The sequence below is a fragment of the Ostrinia nubilalis genome, chromosome 23 (genome assembly GCF_963855985.1).
Source record: "Ostrinia nubilalis chromosome 23, ilOstNubi1.1, whole genome shotgun sequence".
Classification (NCBI taxonomy): Eukaryota; Metazoa; Arthropoda; class Insecta; order Lepidoptera; family Crambidae; genus Ostrinia; species Ostrinia nubilalis.
Window position 1 is genome coordinate 6,708,284 of NC_087110.1, and position 20,578 is coordinate 6,728,861.

At 37.6% G+C, this 20,578-nt stretch overlaps 1 protein-coding gene across 1 annotated transcript; it reads left to right on the top strand.

Moving 5' to 3' along the window:
- Positions 1-4,554: 4,554 nt before the first annotated feature.
- Positions 4,555-18,012, top strand: LOC135083248 (lysozyme-like). Its single transcript, XM_063977983.1, has 5 exons — positions 4,555-4,773; positions 12,214-12,302; positions 13,086-13,146; positions 16,911-17,043; positions 17,801-18,012. Exons 1-5 carry the CDS (start codon positions 4,647-4,649, stop codon positions 17,949-17,951), a joined length of 561 nt encoding a protein of 186 aa, XP_063834053.1. The 5' UTR covers positions 4,555-4,646; the 3' UTR covers positions 17,952-18,012.
- The last annotated feature ends 2,566 nt before the right edge of the window (positions 18,013-20,578 follow it).

The following is a 20,578-nucleotide window of genomic DNA, read 5'->3' on the forward strand; positions in this document are numbered from 1 at the left end:
ATAATCCGTTATCACTATTTTGTGTTGTTACTAAATAATAAATGCTTCATTTAGTACTAATTGTGAATAATTCAATGAATCCTAACATTTGCATAAAAATCACACAGTGCCAATCACTGGTGCCAACATTAATTAACCGTTCCCCTAGTGAATAAAGGTACAAGTTGGAAGTGGACGATATGAGGCAGCAGCAGACGACGTGTCGAGCGACACTAGTTTCTATGTATTTCTATGAAATATCATTCGTAGTAAGTAACACGTCGCCTGGAAACATTTCATAAAAATACATAGAAAGTGACGTGACGCGGCGACACGTCGTCGTCTGCTGCTGCCGCGTGCAGTCGGCTACAAACTTGCACCGCTTGCAATCTTGTGTACTAACCGTTTATTTCAAGCTGTGGCTCAGTAACACTAGCCCCAGATGCGTTTCTAAGTAATTATGTTCAGTTACTATTCAAATAGCAGCTGAGCGAGTTAGCTACGAATAGAATACGGAAATGGGATATCTCGGTCTGCAACTAAAACAAATCCGATGGCGATTGGACGGACAGCAATGGGTTCGGTCTCGGTGAACAAAGTTGTCTAGTTAAAAACCTATTTTAAATCCTTTGTACATATTTTAATTATAATATTATTGTGTGTCTTTCACTACAAATGCTACAATTAACAAATTCAGAAGTTACATTGAAGTTACAACAGCACCACGTTGGGCGCCAACATTTATAAATGGCGCCCAACGAGTGGTTTTTTTCATAAGCCAATTAGCAGCCTTGTTGAGCGTCTACACTTACAAATATAACGGATTTAAGAACAATATTTACTTATTCTCTTAACGCCCCTTTATTAGTAAATCGATATTTTAATTTTCAAATACTTTCAAACATTGTTAACTTTTAGATTTAAATTTTTGTTGCAACATTTTCTATCAAAATTAGGAGTAAGAGTAAAGCATTTTGTGTTTCAAGTGTGATGACAAAAATGTCTCATGATTCCCAGAGCGTTAGGTTGTAAAATAAAGAATGCAGAAACCATTGAATTAAACGCGTCGTACTAGAAGAGATACCACTGGAAAATATATCTGGTGGAATGAACTGTTTGGTATTAATTTAATAGTGAAATAAGAACAGTATTTTTATCCCACAGATTTCATTGTTGTCAATAGTTACTTTGCATTGTTGATACCACGAGGACGCACCCCACCATTCTTCCGCGAATGTTTGAGTGTTATCGGTACACGCTAAATAATAATTATCAATGAGTGGACATGCACACCACACTACAATAATGACGCTCGGATTGCTCGGATCAAACTCCCCGAACCCCGCGCTTCCCTCGACCAAAAATTGGTGGGGCGCGTCTTCGTGGATGAAACGATCTATACCTACAGTTAATTTCATTTATATCTCATTATAAAGTCCATTTCACATTTCGTTCTTTACACTCGCCTTTAATGTTATTCTAGTTTAAGCTAACTCTGTGGTTTACCGTATAAAACAGTTCGCGAGTGTTTGGTAAATTCCACCCGTTTATGCGACTCGTTTGCTTTGTTACACATAAAATTGGCAGCTTGGATGTGATACTGTTTATTTTGTGTTCTTTAGTCTTTTAGAGTGAAAAAATTTTAGTTTATCTGCTTGAAGAGGTCCATAATATTCTTAGTTTATTGTCTGTTGAAAGCATGTCAGTGCTCGTTAGCTGAAACGTAGTATTAGGTAAAAGTATCAATCAAATACAGTTTTAATGTAGTGAGCATTAGGTGTATAGTATTTCGCTGACACAAATTGATGGATTAATTTTTTCATAGAGTTTATTTGGCTTGAACTAAACGGAACATTTGCCTAAAGTAATTTGGTATTTTTGTTTTACAATTTCAAAGTACATAACACTAAAAACATAAGTAATTACGAAATCAACCTAGCTGTGACCTAGCTTACACAGGATTTTTTTATCACAGATTTTTAATCCAAAAGTCAAAAGTTCAAAGTCCATTGTGGAAATTCATTACTTTCAGGAAAGTCGACCTGCTGCTAATAGTGTGCCTACTAAAAGGCGTATAAAAAAAATCAAAATAATAATTGCCCATCATAGTAAAATCCAAGAAATAACATAATAAAAAATTACCACTTATAAACTTAGGTATACAGCATAAATCACAATTCGGGTCATCAAATGAAAATAAATAAGAAATTTAAAATTACATCAACCAAATAAAAGTCAACGGAGTTGGTTTTACGTGGAAAATTCTCATTTAAATACATTTACCGGAATTTTTTTCCAGGAAAAGCTGAAATATTAAACAAGCATCGGTCGGACTGGATACTTAACGAAATATGAGTTTTAATGGCTACTCAGTGAAACGTTAAGTGGCAAGTACTTTTTGAGAATATTTAAATAATTCCAGTAGTTCACTCATTACAGATTAAAATATCCGTGGATATTGTTATAGTGAATTGGGAATGAGAAATAAATATTGTTTTGTATGATTATGGGTGGATTCGACCAAATAAGAATAAATGTTAATCTCAGAATAAATCGCAGTTAATAATAATTTCCCATACTAAAACTGACAATGTGCCTGTTATACCAGGAGTTATTTTCGGATAAAAGTTTGGTCGAATCGGGCCTTAATTGAACTGATTGTTTATCCAAAACGAGTTTGTTTATTTCACTTGGTGGAAAGTGATGATCAGGCCGAAGGTGGAAGCGAGCTTCACCTAGTATCTACTCCTGAACTACGGCTATCTTACTTGCAACTGCTGGAAACAATGTTGTTAACATTTTGAGAAGAAAAAAACTCACAAAACTCATTTATTTTTGCAAATAGGCTTTTAAAAAGCACTTTACACGTCCCAGTATTAACCCTACCACTGCTTCGGGACAATAAATGGGCCAGTGCTGAGAAGAAGCAGCGCAATAAACGCACTTCACCGCTAATCCACGCTAAATTTTGTCAGTGTGTGCGTGCGCACCGCATACGTATTGGCGCGCTCACATTATACAAACCGCGCTCGGGCGTTTCTATGAAGATGACCTACTCATTTGTCTCTACTCTGCTATTGTCAGCCTAGGTATATGAACATAATTAACTTCAATATTTTCTCTCCACACTATCGAAATAGATTAAGCTACCTAACTAAGAGTGTATCTCAGTGACAAGCAAGGTCTCAGGTAATAAATCTAGCGATAGATCCAGCTCGACTTGGAGCTAAACCCTAGATCAGTAGCATCGACAGGGCAGAGATTAAAGTTATTTACTTTTAGGTCTTTTTGCCTAAATTGTGAATTTTTCCTTGAATATTCGAATCGATTATTTTCCAGCAAATTCTTTAGTAGGTACATTATTTTTTAATCATATTATAAAAAAATCAATTTACAGTCCAATCCATCCAATCCTTGAAATGTCGTCTCAATCTACGTCTTAAGACATAGCGTGGGCAGGCCCCCCATTTGTCGGCCGTTTGGTGTAGTGGTTCAGAACGGACTACTATGCCGAGAGGTCCCGGGTTCGATTCCCGGCCGGGCAGAAATTGAAATGATGAATTTTAATTTCTGTGACGGGTCTGGGTGTGACTATGTATAATATTTATGTATTAAAAAAAAAGTATATAAGTAGTATATCCGTTAAGCTAGCACCCATAACACAAGCATTAAGTTGCTTACTTCGGGGCTAGCTGGCGCTGTGTGAAATTGTCCAAAGATTATTGTTTATATTAGGTGGACCGACGATCTGGTGAAAGCCGCTGGAATAACTTGAATGCGGGTAGCGGAGGACTGGTCGTTATGGAAATCCTTGGGAGAATCTTTTGTCCAGCAGTGGACGTTATTTGGCTGAAACGAATAAACGAACGAACGTCTCTATCTAAATCTACAAAAACAATTTTATTAATATTTTTTGACGTGAGACCCAAAAAAGTAGTGATCCTAACCCAAAAATGTAACAAGTACTATTTTTAGTATCTAATGAGTTAATAATAATCCAAGCCATTAGCAGGCATTATTTTCGTGGGAAAAACTATCTTCCTATTAATAAATTATAATGACTCTTAAACAGCTGTGAAGCGATTACATACGTAATTGTAGATAACTACTTAAAGACAGTAGGTAAGTAGGTATAGTATATCCACCTAAACATTGAGGCACCTATAGTAGCTAATAGTGATTGAGGCAATTTTGCAATAAAAAAAATAGTCTGTTGTGCCATCACTTACATTGTTCAACAATTCATTAATTAATAATTAACAGAAACTACACATAAAAGTAATTTGTACTGCTTAATCTTTGTTACAATTTGTACTCATTAATGTTAACTGACAGAAAAACCTTATAGTAATTTTAGCTGACAGTTTACCGGCTTTAAAGAAACTATCTATAAATAACTACCTATATTGACGCAAACCTGTTCAATTACTCTAATATACATAATATGTATACACATAATCTCAGTTGTTTTTCCCACAGTAAACTATCGGATGTGCCGCAGTGCAAAGGTGTATATAATTTATCTTACAGATAATAATGTGATTTAGAGTACTTGTATACTTATCTATTATTTTATCGCCACTTACTGGTTAAGACATGTGTGATGGCGTACGATTAGTTCTATTTCTCTTTTAGAGTCAAACGCTTGTAAATATTTGCACAAAACAATGAGAATCAAAGTGTTAATTGTTTTGGCTGTGATAGTGCTAAGTGAAGGGAGAAAATTCACAAGATGTCAGCTGGCGATGGAGTTGTTGAAAACATGTATCATTGAGAAAACTTTCTTGGGGAATTGTAAGTTTATTCTTAATTAAATACATTCTTTGCGTTATTTTTCCTCGATTCTTGTGATGTTTATATTTAATGTTGATAAAGAGCTATTTATAGCTATACCACGCTGTCTGCATTTACTTAAACGTGTTTGGCAATAATATTCTTTTTGTCCTAATTTATCTTTAACTAGCTTTCCGCCCGCGGCTTCGCCCGCGTGAAATTTTGTCTGTCACAGAAAAACTTTATCGCGCGCGTCCCTGTTTCAAAAACCGGGATAAAAACTATCCTAAGTCCTTTCCCGGGACTCAAACTGTCTCATTGCCAAATTTCATCAAAATCGGTTCAGTAGTTTAGGCGTGAAAGCATGACAGACAGACAGACAGAGTTACTTTCTCATTTATAATATTAGTATAGATAATATAAACATTTGTGGGGTTGGAATATACATAAAAGTTTTTAATATTTCACGAAACATTTTTTAGATAAAACCCATATGGCATAAAATTAGTTTGAGACCACAGGAAAAACATAGGACATGCGTATGCATGTATGTATGCGTATCATACGATAAGACAAGTCTTTTGTGATAGATCAGTCTTTCCCAAAGTGGGCGATAACGCCCCCTTGTGGGCGCTGCAGGCTTAAAGGGGGGCGGTAAGAGACCCAGAAAAAAAATCGGGACGTTGTGTTGAGGCTTGGGAGGCGTCATCTACTAGGAGGACTCTTAGACACCGACTGAGCTCGACTCTTGACTATAAAAATGGGGGGCGCTAAAAAATAATTTGTTTTCAAAGTGGGCAGTAGACTAAATAAGTTTGGGAACCACTGTGATAGATCGTCGGGACAAAGTCGCAGGCACAGCTAGTAGAAATTAAACTGTCTATACCTTAATTACCTTATTAAAATTGGCTTTATTTCTATAATATAAAAATGAATCGCAAAATGTGTCGCAAAACTCAACAACGCCTGGACCAATTTTACCAATCCTTTTTTTTATATGTTCGCTGAAGTCCAAGGATGGTTTTTAAGGCGAGATTTGCAAAATTCAACCCCTAAGGTGGTAAAACCGGGTCCACGCGTACGACGAAGTCGCGGGCGCCGCTAGTAAGAAATAATTATGAGGCAAGCAACATAACATTTATGCAACATTGTCGAACTACATTTTAAAATGTATTCCATTCTAAGCTGACTTTAATAGGCTTTTCATGTGCATTGGTAAGTAATGGCTCTTAATAATAGGAATTGCTATGAAATGTAACATAATAATAAACTACCCATATTTTCCATGTGGCATGTTGCTAATAACATACATTAAAGAAAGTTATTGCGACATTAAACTGAGGAATGGTTAATTCATGAGTAATTTTGATCGATACTGGCAACCCTATTTTGAAGCACGAACTCTGTTAACGTGGTAGAGCACTGGTATGATTGGAGTCTCAGATTCGAGTCCTCGTGGGGACAAAACACATAAAATACAAAAATTTCAAATTCAAAAATTCAATTACCCTGACCAAATGGGAAATCATAGTAGGTAATACCACAGAATAATAATATGGTAATAGATTTACACGGACGACCTCATAAAGGTAGCAGGAAGGCGCTGGATGCAGGCCGCTACCAACCGGTCATTATGGGAATCATTGGGGGTGGCCTATGTTCAGCAGTGGACGTCCTATGGCTGAAATGACGATGATAATGAATAGATTTGTACAATGTCGCATATGAATATTATATTATATAAATGTGTTTTTATTGAATTTGTACTTCATCCTGTTATTGAATTTCCTACGGAAGGTACGTTAAAATAGCCCATCTTATTGAGCAATTTGAAAAGCCTAAAGTGACTTATGCCCGTTTTCACCATCAATCCCTAATTTTTAAGTGACCCCTATGGTAACATATAACATGAATTTTGTTTACATAGGAGTCACTTAAAAATTAGGGATTGATGGTGAAAACGGGCATTAGGCTGGTTTTAGGCGGGTTTTAGAATCGCGCTGACCGCTCGCTGATCGTCGGCGCTGACAGTTCAATATGTATGTAATTGAAGGGAACGTTCCTGAGTGACGCTGATCGCTCGGCGCCGACGCTTCATACATTTCGGCTGTCAGCGCTGACAGTCAGCGTGCGTCAGCGTGACTCTAAAACCAATCTTAGAGTCACGCTGACGCACTCTGACCGTCAGCGCTGACATCCAAAATGTATGAAGAACTCCAAATCTACAACTACAGTTCATTCACTTACATAACGATAAGAGAAAACAAAAATAACTAGTTACTTACTTTTATATTGTCAAGTTACAAAATAATACTAAACTAGTATAGAGATAAGAAGCTTATCTTACCACGATCGTTTAATAACTTAGCTCATGCCATCGCTTTGGGATTTACACAAATAAAAAACTACTGTACAGACAGCATAATCAAGCCAAACCACAAAATCAAAATTATCTTTATTGTGTAGACTAATTAAATTAGTACTTACAAATCGTCAAATGCTCTTAAGGAGTTTATGGAGCTATGATGAGCAATTGTCCAATGAAAATGCATAGACCGGTCCTGCGGTGCCCGCATCCAGGTATTCTCGCGACCTTCACCAGATCGTCGGTGCACCTAGTGGGGAGCCTGCCCATACCGCGTCTTGTGGCTGTTGTCGGCACTAAGGCCATCAGCTCTACGAGCTGTGTATATTATTTTGTTGCGAATAGTTTAGTAATTATTTTGTACAACCCGGTCGGGTTTACTGCGCACCTGTCAGCCATGACGTCACATCGACGCTCTAGTACGGACAGGGCGAACGCAGGAGGTGTGCGGGTAAGTGGGAGGAAGAGTCTCATTCCAGTGATATGCGCAGTTAGTTTGATCGGATTCATCATTTCAGCCACAGGACGTTTGTCGTCTACTGCTGAACATGGCATCCCCCTATGACTTCCACATCGCACGGTTGGTTTGCATCCAGCACCTTCCTGCTACCTTTATGAGGTCGTCGGTCCACCTTGTGGGTGGACGTCCCACGCTGCGTTTTCCGGTACATAGCCTCCACTCCAGAACATTGCTGCCCCATCGGCGTACTATGTACCCTGCCCGTTGCCACTTCAGCTTGCTAATCCGTCGGGCTATGACAGCGACTTTAGTCGTGTGTACGGATCTCCTCATTTCTGATTCGATCTCGTAAAGAAACACCAACGCTGTGCAACTTTGAGTTTCTTTCGATCGGGGTGGGTCTTGACAATGTAAAAGTAATATTTATTTTGCCTGACGTGCTTGTCTGTACAATGAGAGGAGGGAAACTACACTTTTTCCTCGTACGAGTTATCGTGGGAAACAAATCTGTTGATTGGGCAGCACCCAAGTTTTTTGCTGTACGTGTACTGAATACGTCCTTGTGAGCATTGTTTATGAGGCCACGCCAAGCTCAACGAAAACAGCCCACTCATGTTTTATGAGAATTCCAGTGAATGGGAATTTTAGCTTGGTCCACGAGCCAAGTCTACGGCTTGAATTTTTGAATATGTTTTCTTCTAAAAACTGGGCCCACTCTAAGATACTAGAGTATTTTTTGTTTTTTATGCAGGACAAGGCAGGTATTTGAGCGCAATCGTACTTGGTGTTAAGTTTTTCTTGGTTCGGTGTTTAATTTATTGATAAAACATTGAAGGTGGGCCCAGTTTTTCCGTGGACCAAGCTAAAAGTGGGCCAAGTCGCTGAAGGACTCTTACGACACACATTGACATTTTTGAAACTTAAGTCAAGTTAATAACTAACGTAATTTAGCACAACGATGTCAATATAGGATTGCCGATTAGAGGGTCGGTAGTTTGAATCCCATAGCCTGCTAGACTTTCATACGGAGTCGAATTTTGTAACGCCACCTGAAGGAAAAGTACTCTTAATATTGTAGATAGATAATTTAACCCAAAGAAAAGATCCTTTATTTTTGAAAAGAAAGAGAACTGCATTAATAAGACTTCCGAAAATTTCCAAAAATAATACTTATGTAAGAAATATTCGTGAAAACTCTTTTGGCAAATGTGAAGTTTTATTGGTAACTCTATGTGTGTTATAGAATGCTGCTTGTTTTCCTCACAATAAAATAAAATTAAAAAATGTTAAGAAATTCACCACCAATGCCATAACATTTTTTTGTAAGTAATTTTATAATAATTTAAGATTTCATGGTTTTCTTTTCATTTGATTTATCAAGTTTGCTAAAGAGATTTTATCCTTATACTTAACCCTAACGATCGATGCAATAAAAATAAAGGTTGTAACTAAAATGTGTTAAAAAACACATTTTAGTTGATTCGATTCCCGGATATGACAAACAAATTTCTGATTTTCATAAATTAGAAACGATTTGATTGTGTTCTACAAAAGAAAAGAGAAAAATGGGCAAGTAAGTGACTGAAATCTGAAAATTCTCACAAAAATCATGCGCTGGCGGTTCACTTTGTGCTGTGGCGTTGAGTTCAGTACAGTTGGAACAGATAATGAAGTGTCCTTTGTACACAGAAGTGTTCAATTGAGCATTCGTTTCGTCTTTTTTTACCGTAATGCCAACATTTTTGCCAACACTCAAGTTACAAGTGCCTTCTTATTCTTCTTCTCACTCATCATCATCGGCCATAGAGCCGGCTTTATAGAGCCAATGTTGGTCCCAATACCCACACAAATCGTCCAACGTTTGGTTCTAGGAAATAACATTGGAACCAATGTTGGTACAAGTAAATTACTAAAGCCATACCTTGGACGAGATACGTTGCCAACGTGGAGCCGGCTTGTAAAATTGCGTTGAAATTTAAAATAAGCAAAAAGTTTGCTCAACTAGTGATGTGTGAGATATCAAATATTAATCAAATATTGATAATGTCACCATAGTAATAATACTTTTTTATTGTAGGTATCCATAGTGACGAATAAATGGTTAAAAAGTTTTCCTGGATGTACATAATGGGTTCAGATCTCAGATTAGAAATTCAATTGAGTATTTCATACCGAAGTATGGGCGACGCACAGATGGGGGAAGGAAAAAGTACCTAGTTAACCGTGATGGTGTTCACACTATTACGTCTCGGCCAATTTCCCGCATAGTGTACTTGCGCCACGTTTCACGTTGTATGTATGGCAGTTAATTTGTATGGAACTGTCTTTTTCATACAACTATCTCCAGCTGTGCAACAGGTTTTACTCTAAACCAATTTACTAACTAAAGCAAAAAGATCACACATAAATCCGAAGGTACGCTAGAATCAGTCGCAAAAAAGATAAACAGTGATCCAATGCCATTACAAAAAGATTTGTCTTTTTTGTTCGTATGTTTATTTCTTAGAAGAGAACTGAGATGGCTTATCTGTTCAAAGATAAATTTTACAACAACGACAATAATTTTATATCTTCAAAAGTTTAAGACTTTTCTTACAAGGATTATTTTATTTATTAACTAGCGGCCGCCCGTGACTTCGTACGCGTGGATCCCGTTTCACCCCCTAAGGGGTGGAGTTTCGTAAAATCCTTTCTTAGCGGATGCCTACGTCATAACATCTACCTGCATGCCAAATTTTAGCCCGATCTGTCCAGTTGTTTGGGCTGTGCGTTGATAGATCACTATGTCAGTCAGTCAGTCATAGTACAAAGAAACTAAGCCAAGTACAGGAGTGCTGATTTTGTGATGTTTCTGAAAATCTTGAGCGTCATGTTGCGCGTCATTTGATGTCTCACACATCTTTCTTAACAACCAAAGTCCAGGCCTCATTCAGGTTACAAATAATATTTTCACATTTTCGCGTCATTTTATTTCTTATAACTTTCTATCTCGCACCCGAACAACGAAGTCCGTCAAGCAGTCTTACTTTATTGAATGAAATACCCCCGAGCTTATCTTCAGTGACCTTGTCAGACTGACCTGACCTTGTACTACGATTAACCTTGTACCTGTAACTTGACCTTCAAGACAACATTGGGCAATCAGCGAGTAGGCGAGACTTGTAAAGAATATAAGGTAGATACGCACAGATTCTCCGGTATGTAATTTTAATGGTACATTAAGGGATACCTAGTAGGACGCTATTCACAAAAATATTAATTTTAAAATATTCAGTTGGCTCATTTTCATTGCTCAGATGATCATTATCATCATCATTACAGCCACAGGAAGTCTACTTTCGAACAATTTTTCAGATACTATTTTAATTTTAGAAATCGTAATACAATATAGTATTCGCTGTCCTTACTACAGCTTCACAGTCTCAATCTTTCACAAAAATATCCTATATTTTTGCCTAAAATTTCTTCACCAAATTTGACCAAAAGCCGTTCTGCAGTTTTTTTGCGAAAGAGTAACAAACATCCATCCATTATCCAAATTTTTCATTATTGTAGGAAATAGACTTACTGAATCTTACGGTATTGGGGACACTCTCTTCAATAGAATTTATTCCCTTTTCTATGTTTGTTCTCGAAAATAGATGTCTAAGGATTTTGTTCACGTGCCTAGGCCTAGTTTAAGGTGTGAAAAGATTCGAAAGACCTTCGTTAGGTACGTGTTATTTGTAAGTGATCTTCAGACGAGCATAGCGCACACATTTAACGGAAAAGAATTCCTAAAAGAAAAGGTTTAGGACAGTGAAGAAAATAATAATTTAGGATTTTAGGGTAATACAAACTCGCGTTAACTGAATTTTCAGCACACTTCGTATTTAGTTCGATTCGGATTGTTTTGAAACGATTTTTTTTATGTCCGTGACAGGTTTTACAACAATTGCATTGGAAAAACACGTCATTTTATTTATCCTTTCCCATCAGACTTCTTGACAGAACTTCTGGCAGGTAAAAATTGATTAATTTGATTATTTAAGGAAATGTAAGTGGTCATGTTTCTGAGTATAAAATACGTAGATCGATGGCTGTAGAAAAGTTCTCGAGTGGCGACCATGGGCTGGAAGACGTAGTGTGGACAGGCTCCCCCATAGGTGGGCCGTCGATCTAGTGAGGGTCGAGGGAGGTGCCTGGATGCGAGCCACGCAGGATCGGTCGTCGTGGAAGTCTTTGGGGGAGGCCTTTGATCAGTGTTTCAACGATACTAAAACTGGTATCCAATGGGATTCGAACCCGTAACAGCGTTATAGCCTAGTACTATTACGCAAACCACCAGGTTAGCTCTGTCAAATACGTCTGCAGATACAAACTTGATTTCTAAGATTTTTCGATGGCAAATCATTTATTTCGTTCCACTTGCTATATCATTTTAAAAAAGCTAGCAATTCATAAATAGAATTGATATCGCAGTAACAGAAGGCTGCACTGATACTTTTTAACCACCCTTCTGCTGGCAAAAAAAACTTCGAAAGTTAACTGTTTTTGGAACTTATGACGTCGTAGTAAGGTTGAATATGCTGGCCGCTTTATTGCTCTCTCTTAAAAAGGGTAAAAGAGTCTTATATCGTCCTATTCGTTGTTTCAGGGGTGTGCTTAATAGAAAAAGTGAGCAACAGGGACACAAAGGCGTTTACTGTTACCCCGAGTGGAAAGAAGAGTTACGGACTTTACCAGGTAAGACGAGTACAATACAATAATTTGACGGAAAAGGGCAGAACTACTCGTAAAAGTTTTTTGTAATCAAGGAGCAACATTTCTCAGACATAATGTATAAGAAACTAAATTGAACTAAACTTACTATAAAATACTGATTAGTTTACCTATGTAACTATAACGGTAAAATAGCCTGTATAAAGATAGATCCACCTGTAGCTCAGATACAACGTGTTAATAAAAAAGCGCAAAACCTCAGACACCCCAACTTATTTTTATTATAAAAGAATTATGTAAATTATTAAAATTAATTTGTTACGCGGATTATTTATGAAGATATTCACTCTTTTTGTTTTCGCCCCGCGCACTTGTTATCTCTTTTTTACGCACTTCTGGAAACGTATTGACCTTTCACACGCTGATTGCAAGGCATGCACGCCTATTAGTAGGTTAGTAGTTAACGTAGATAGTTCATTCACCTCTGATAATAGAGATTAAACACGGCGTAATTAAAATATTTTTTTGGTTAAAATTTGACCCTAATTTTTTATTAATGGAATCGATTCTACTCTCGATTCCGAACAAACTAATTTCAGGTTTTGCGCTTTTTCATTAACACGTTGTATTCATGGTTCTACTAAATAACATTTTGTAGACCCAAACTGAAAATTTCACCTGTGACCACGAGAAGTGCCGGTAAACATAGGCTTATGGATGTTGGGAGAGATCTGGGAGAAGACATTTTCCCAGCTGTGGGAAACGGAAGGTGTATAAAAATGACTAAGAAATACTTTATTGTTATAGATACCCCAAAAATGGTGCCGCGAAGGGAAACCCGGAGGCGGCTGCAAAATATCATGTGAATGTAAGTAAAAAAGCATTGATTGATTAACAACAACTAGCTGACCCGGCGAACGTCCGGTAATAAAAATTATGTAGCCTATGTTCACCAGAGATAATTTAGGATTATAATAGTGAAAGAATTTATCAAATCGGTCCAGTACTTTCAGAACCTACAAAAACAATACAAACAAACAAAAAAATATCTCTTCTTTAAATTAGTGTAGATAAAAAAAACTATTTTTTTTCAATCTCACCCTGTATAAACATAACGAGAAAACTCATAATCCTATATTTCTTACAAAATCTTCGTTAAAAGGTAAAAAGCCAAGCAGATGCTCAGAAACGTTGAAGAATGAAATAATGAGCTCTAGAAAAAGCCATTTTTCTAATCCTTAAACTTTTTGGTCGTTTCTAGGATAAAATACAAAGTCTCTAATTCGACGAGAGAGTTGCATCCAATAATGGAAAAGTTGCAGACAAAATACGACATCAGTTATTTCTGATGTTGACTATCGCCCGTATTCACAAACGTCACTATGTGGTCTTACAGTGCGCGTGGACACACAGGATAACACACGAACCAATCACAGAGCTCTATTTAACGCTGTTCGATTCACTGATTCACTTAAGCAAGCATCGTTTGTGAATACGAGCGTATGTACCTACATATCAGAATATACATTTTTGTGGCTTTAAATGCTTTGGCTGGGTTGCACCATCTTACTTTAATTTTAGCAAACGTGAAAAACCTGTCAAACTCCATAAAACCCCAGTTATTGCTATAGTTACGGTTCAATCTACACTATTATTGGCTGTTTGTTTGTTTGAAATAAATAGGCTCAGAAAGTACTAGATTGTTTTAAAAAATTCTTTCACTGTTAAAATTAAAAATGAAATCTCTTGCATATAGGCTCAAACAGGGTACGTCCAAGAATTCAAAAAGCAGTTTGTAATTAGATAAGGCAGGCCGCTACCAACCGGGTAACATGGAAAGCATTGGGGGAGGCCTACGAGTATGTTCAGCAGTGGACGTCCTATGGCTGAGATGATGACGATGATGATGATGATGGATTAGTTAAGGTAAGACAACTTTTTACTGGCGGTACGAAGTTCGCCGGGTCAGCTAGATGTTAATTGATCGCAAAGTCATTTCGTAAACCGGCGAAGCCCACATTTCCACTGCAACATACAACAAAACAATCTCTGGGTTTTATGAGGCAAGTTTTACAGCCGTAGTTTTACAAGCGGTCACTACTGTATGTCGGCGGTTTTTGATACATCTTTCCTTTGATTGCTTCGTTTGATTTATTATTCGTTTAGGTTTAGTAAACCTAAAGTTCATTTATATCTTCATAAATTAAAGAATGAAAAACGCCCGTATTCATAAATGATACTTGCTTAAGTGACTCAGCAAATCGAACGCTCAGCGTTGAATAGAGCTCTGTGATTGGTTCATGTATCACCCTGTGCGTCCACGCGCACTGTGAGACCTCATAGTAATGTTTGTGAATACGGACGTAAGGTAGGTACTAGGTGCCTTTTAATTGATAATCGTCAATTTGCTACAAATTATATGTTTTTTTACAATTTTTGATAACGAAATCATTTCAAAGATTTTTCTTATATCTTTAAATCCAGAGAAACTGCGATGAAAATCTTAATTATTTCATTACAAATTACTACGTGATTTCAAGGTATATGCCAAGACTTGAAAACAGCATTTAGAATTCGCTGATAAGAACACTTTACTCCTAGATCCGTAGAGTGGCCTGACTCATATCGAGCATTGGAAATATTTCGATACAAGATGAATAATACAATGCTAGTATTATATCGAAATAGGCACTTAGGTACTAGAGATAAGTAAAGGCGAGTGTAGCATCGAGAACCCGTAGTTCATCCTCAACTCACGTACCCCTTATCTCTGTAACTAGAGCCGGGGGTATGTCGGTAACTTTAAAATTGACAGCTCGATTAAATAATTTTCAATAATCTTTCGAAATAAAAACTTTGTCAACATCATTTCAGCCACATGACGTCCACTGCTGAAAATAGGCCTCCCCCAATGATTTCCATAATGACCGGTTGGTAAGTTCTGGAACTTGTTGGCTTAATTGCCTATGGTAGTTCACTGCTGGACATAAACCTCCCCCCAATACTTATCATTTATCCGCTATCTTTGGATTGCTTCATACACGTTTTGCTTGCGATTCTGATTGTTTGTAAAAACAAGATGCAAGCTAAATGCGTGTGTCAATCTTATGTATTTTTGTACATAACGCTGTTTCTAATTGGATGCTATTCGTGTTCATTTTTCATTTTTGAACATAATGTAATTTGAACGGTAAGAAATTGCTTTCAGGTGTCTTTTTGGTAATCAAATTACTTCTTCTTCATCTTTTCGTGTCGACAACAAACCTACGCAGTGTCAGCCCAAAACAAGAGTGGCATTGTCAGCAGCATTCATCAAATCAGGTGCTTCATCGACTGAATCAAATTACTTGAGGCAAACAGATGAAATCTATTAAGAATAGAGTTTTAGCTTAGAATATTTTGAATGATATTAATGTCGATATATCGACAAATGATTGAAAACCTATTCCCGCACAACACTATACTGTACCACTCGAGTAGAAATATTAAAGTAGAGAGTAAATCAGGATTTCCAGCACTGGTTGAAGTTAAGAAACATTTTTATGAGAATTAAGCTGTCTGGTTTTGATCCGATACAATTTTAAATTAACACATCCAATCGCTTAATTTAATTCGAGTATGTATAAAAATCTAAACTCACGGTGGTGTTTGTTATTTTAAAACGTTTTTATGTAAGAGCCATAGCACACTTAGTAATACTTTTAGCGTTGGCCATCGGCAACTTGGCCGCTCTTTAGAAGCTGAATACTGCTACCAAGCATCAACACTGCACACTTAAAGACACCAAAAGTAGCTTTTTGGAAGCTCGATGCAGCGACAGCAGTCGCTAAAGCAACGATACAGCGCCCGAATGCATCAAATCGCAAAATCGCAATTCTGCAGCTGCTTCGATAGAGTCGCTCGAACGCTAGAACGCTTGATTCCGATACCGCGTCCGAACGCATGAAGTTGCAAAATTGCGATACTGCATCGTACAGTCGTAAAATCGCCGATGATAAATAAAAATAGAATGTCTCCTGTGGCCCTTAGTGGTGGTTTACTTTACTACTACATTTTGATGTTCTTGTAATATTCTAATGATTTGTTTATGATTTATTTATTGAATTAAACTTATCCTATAAAGCTGAATCGAATGTGTAAAAACGGTAAAAAATATTTAAACCATTTTCACGCGTAAGAAGTCGCGGGCACAGCCTAGTATATCATATGTGCACAATCATTAATGAAATGGAAAATTTTCAAGTGTTTTTACTGATCGCAAGTAAGTACTTGTAGATTAGAAACCCTAAGCAATTATCTACAAAGCCTGGTTATTAACCGCGTGAATTTCCAAGAACTCATTATAATAATGTTTAAAAGTATCTACTTAGGTAGGTACTTATTATGTATAACCCACGTAATTTGATTTACAAAAAATTGACAAGAAAGAACACCCACCGCCTGTTCTTCCGGCCCGTGGTCGCCACTCGAGAACTTTTCTGCCCCATCAGTCATCAGCTCTGCAAGCTACATAGGGCACATGCCCTATGTCGGTCACTTTGGTTGTCCTGCGGATCTCCTCATTTATGTATTGATCACGCCGAGTCCAAATGTTTTTTATTATTGTTCTCAAATTTAGTTTTTTTTCCAAAGCACTCCTTGATGACGATATCAGGGATGCCACCAGATGCGCTAATCAAATCTTCCAGATGGAAGGGTTCAAGTACTGGACCCAGTGGACTGCCCGGTGCAAGAACAACGATATGATCACCAAAGAGATTTACAAGTAAGTTAATATTTAACTGCACTGGATCGCAAAGAAAAAGGGTTCATCACGAAATCTCAGAAACTAAAGCCTGGTCCGTGAGCACGTAGAATTTTGTCCAATGACCCCAAGCTACCCATCCTTATCGCTCGCGCGTAATTATGTTGCTGTCGCGCTCGCACACTCACTGCGGGTGCCCGTCGCACAGTCGCATGGGGGTTCCTTTTAGAACGTAGGTGCTCACTAAGACAGGATTTTGCAAAATTCAATTCCTAAGGAGGTAAAACGGGATCCACTCGTACGAAGTCGCGGGCGGCCGCTAGTATCTAACTAAACTGGCTAGGTATCCCCCTTTTCTTTGCGGTTCAGTGTATTATCGTGATTAATCTCACCTCTCTTTCCCACTACTGCATCTCTTGTATACTCTTGTATAGCCAGGATCTAGAGCTTGGCCTATAATAAAACCCAACCAGTGAGGTTGTGTAGTCCCCGGGGGTAGCTTACTAACGGGACTATTCCCACCTCTCGTTCCCACCGCTGCAACTCCTGTGTAGCCAGGATCTACAGGTTGACCACCAATGAAGGTCAAGTTACCAATAGCTTACTATTAAGCATTCTTTATCTTGGTGCGTCGTAAAGATGAACAAGATGACTTCATAGAGGTTTCTGGAAGGCACTGGATGCAGGCCGCTACCAACCGGTATATCTGGAAATCTTTTGGGGGGAGGCCTATGTTCAGCAGCTGAAATGATGATGATGATGATTCTTTTACTTCCAGATGTCCAGACTTGAATTCCCCACGCAGCAGTCCTGAGAGAGGTGCTCGTTTAAGCGATTCTACCTTACACTACAGATTAAGACGCAGGAGGTCTTTAAGGCACCTCATTTCGCTGAAAAACAGACCCAATTTGGAAGATCTAGTCGTATAAATTACCTATGCCAAATATAACTGTATTTTTATGGACACTATTAAAATATTATTGTTGATTGCTTTTATACATTTAATTTATACAGATTAACGCTCGCCTTCACAAACGATGCTTGCTTAAGTGAAGCAGAAAATCGAACGCACAGCGTTGAAAAGACCTCTGTGATTGGTTCGTGTGCCACCCTGTGCGTCAACGCGCATTGTGAGACCTCATAGTAATGTTTGTGAATACGGGCATCTTTCAAGAAGAGAGCGTACTTGTATCTTAAACGCTGGCAACGCACCTGTAACGCCCTTGGGCCTGCAAATGTCTAAGGGCGACGGTAATTATTTACCATCAGGAATCGCCTGCTCGTTTGACTACTGTTCTATAAAAAAAGATAATCTTCTTCTTCTTCTTGTTTTCGTGTCAACAACAAACCTACACAGTGTCAGCCCAAAACTCCGCCACAAGAGTGGCGTTATCAGCAGCACTCATCAAATCCTCTAGAGTGCAGTTGCTTGGGCACTCAGGGCACGACATCAGGTGCTTCATCGACTGGGGAACAAAACCGCACCTGCACTCCATGTTTAAGCCATCCAAGAATCCCCACCTGACTAGATTGTCCTTAGGTACTGCGGCCAACCTGCGTCCGAAGTATATTTAAAGACTTCCAGGTAAGCAATAGAAAAAAAAGATAAAAAAATAATTATTGACTGAAAAGCCAAGATAAAACTCACAAAGTAAGAACGCGATTAGGTAGGTAAACTAAAGTTTAAGCTGAAGTAAGAAGGTGTCTAATAGTAATTAGATTCATATTAATCATTGTCTGTCATTACTGTTTCATAATAGATAGTAAAAAGTACATAAAACTTAGGACAGCTTTTTCAATGTGCTATAAACTTTTTTCTAAGTTTGCCATTTCAGTAGTTCAATTCATTAATAACTGTTGAAAAATACTCTTAGTTCTGAAAACTCAATCAATTAATTAAATAACTTCAAAATTAAGTCAGCAAATATGACGTCATAGTTTGCTTTTATTGTATAAAGTTTTGGTAGGCACCTTAAATATGGAAACACAAATGGCTGCATGATTATAATGATTCATTATACTTAATATCCAAATCCAATAAAAAAATAAACCAAATTGACGATAAAGAGTCTGTCATACAGACTGTGATGCCTACTTAGTACATTTTTTTGGAGTTGTATTTAATTGACAGACCATCCCATCCCAATCCCAACTTCCCAACTATATAATATTAATTATAAATGCGAAAGTAACTCTGTCTGTCTGTCTGTCTGTCTGTCTGTCTGTCTGTTACGCTTTCCCGCTTAAACCTCGCAACCGATTTTGATGAAATTTGGCATAGAGATAGTTTGAGTCCCGGGAAAGAACATAGGATAGTTTTTATCCCGGTTTTTGAAACAGGGACGCGCGCGATAAAGTTTTTCTGTGACAGACAAAATTCCACGCGGGCGAAGCCGCGGGCGGAAAGCTAGTTAGTTAATGAAGAAGCTACAAATGTTTAAAAAGCTTTTATTTTTATTATTAATAAAAGAAATCAAGGAGGTTTAACTTCAATTTTATTCTAAAAGTGAGCAACTGGCAATTAAGAAAACGAGTCCTAAAACTTTTCAAAAAAGAAAATAATTATTCGATGTCGTCTATTTTTCAGCAAGAATTTGCAGCATAGCCCAGAACATGAAAATATCTTGGAACCAACTCGGAACTAGTTTTGAACGCGTATTGTTTGATATTTCTTTGCTGAATGCTGATAGTTGAAGAGCACTATCAGAGGTTTGTAGTTGTGGTTATAGGTTTTAAAACGTTTTATAGGGCTTTAGAGAATGCAGAATGAACTAAATTACTGTTTAATAGAGCTAAATGTATTTATTGATTCATTGTAAATTATTTTAGCCATAGTTGTATTGAACATTTTTATACATAAACTAGCAGGAAGGCAGCTACCAACCGGGCAACATGGAAATCATTGGGGGAGGCCTATGTTCAGTAGTGGCTGAAATGATGATAATGAGCTGTGCCCGCGACTTCGCCGACCTGTCATCATGAGTCATTGAGTTTTCACATTATAAATTAAAATTATAAATAACTTGAAAAAATCGAACTGCATAAGGCGGGAATCGAACCCACGATTATTTAGTTTGATGCAACTCTTAACGCTAAAAATTTAATGACTTTCCACATGTTTTCAAAAGTCATAGAAAGTACAATTAGTCGATTATGATTCCTTTCAAATATAGAGGATAGTTGTGTAGAGTTCATAATAATATTTTTAGCTTACCTGGCTGACAATATCTTCCAACTCAAGTAACAAGCAATATATGCCGCCGTGCTTGCTCAAACGAAGCTGTGCTCTTGTTATTCCAAAGGTGTTATAATGTTATATTTAAAGCAATTTAAACACTCGCAGCACAACGCTTGGCTCCAGTAAAGCGTTAATTCGCGCTCGTTGCGCACAATGCAGCTGCGTCTTCCGTCTGCGACACACTTGCAATTTACACAGGGTTACTGAGGATTTAAAAGTTCCTTTAAACCTCTATTTGGACACGATAATCGCGATGTCTTGAAGGCGAGAGTGAATAGGCACTTACAGGGCAGGTATGTACCATCCTAGACTGCATCT

Excerpts from the sequence above, each read along its gene's own strand:
- LOC135083248 (XM_063977983.1), top strand. The coding sequence starts at position 4,647 with ATGAGAATCAAAGTGTTAATTGTTTTGGCTGTGATAGTGCTAAGTGAA. Across the intron at positions 4,774-12,213 it reads GAAAACTTTCTTGGGGAATT|GGGTGTGCTTAATAGAAAAA; the intron begins GTAAGTTTATTC and ends TCGTTGTTTCAG. Across the intron at positions 12,303-13,085 it reads AGAGTTACGGACTTTACCAG|ATACCCCAAAAATGGTGCCG; the intron begins GTAAGACGAGTA and ends TTATTGTTATAG.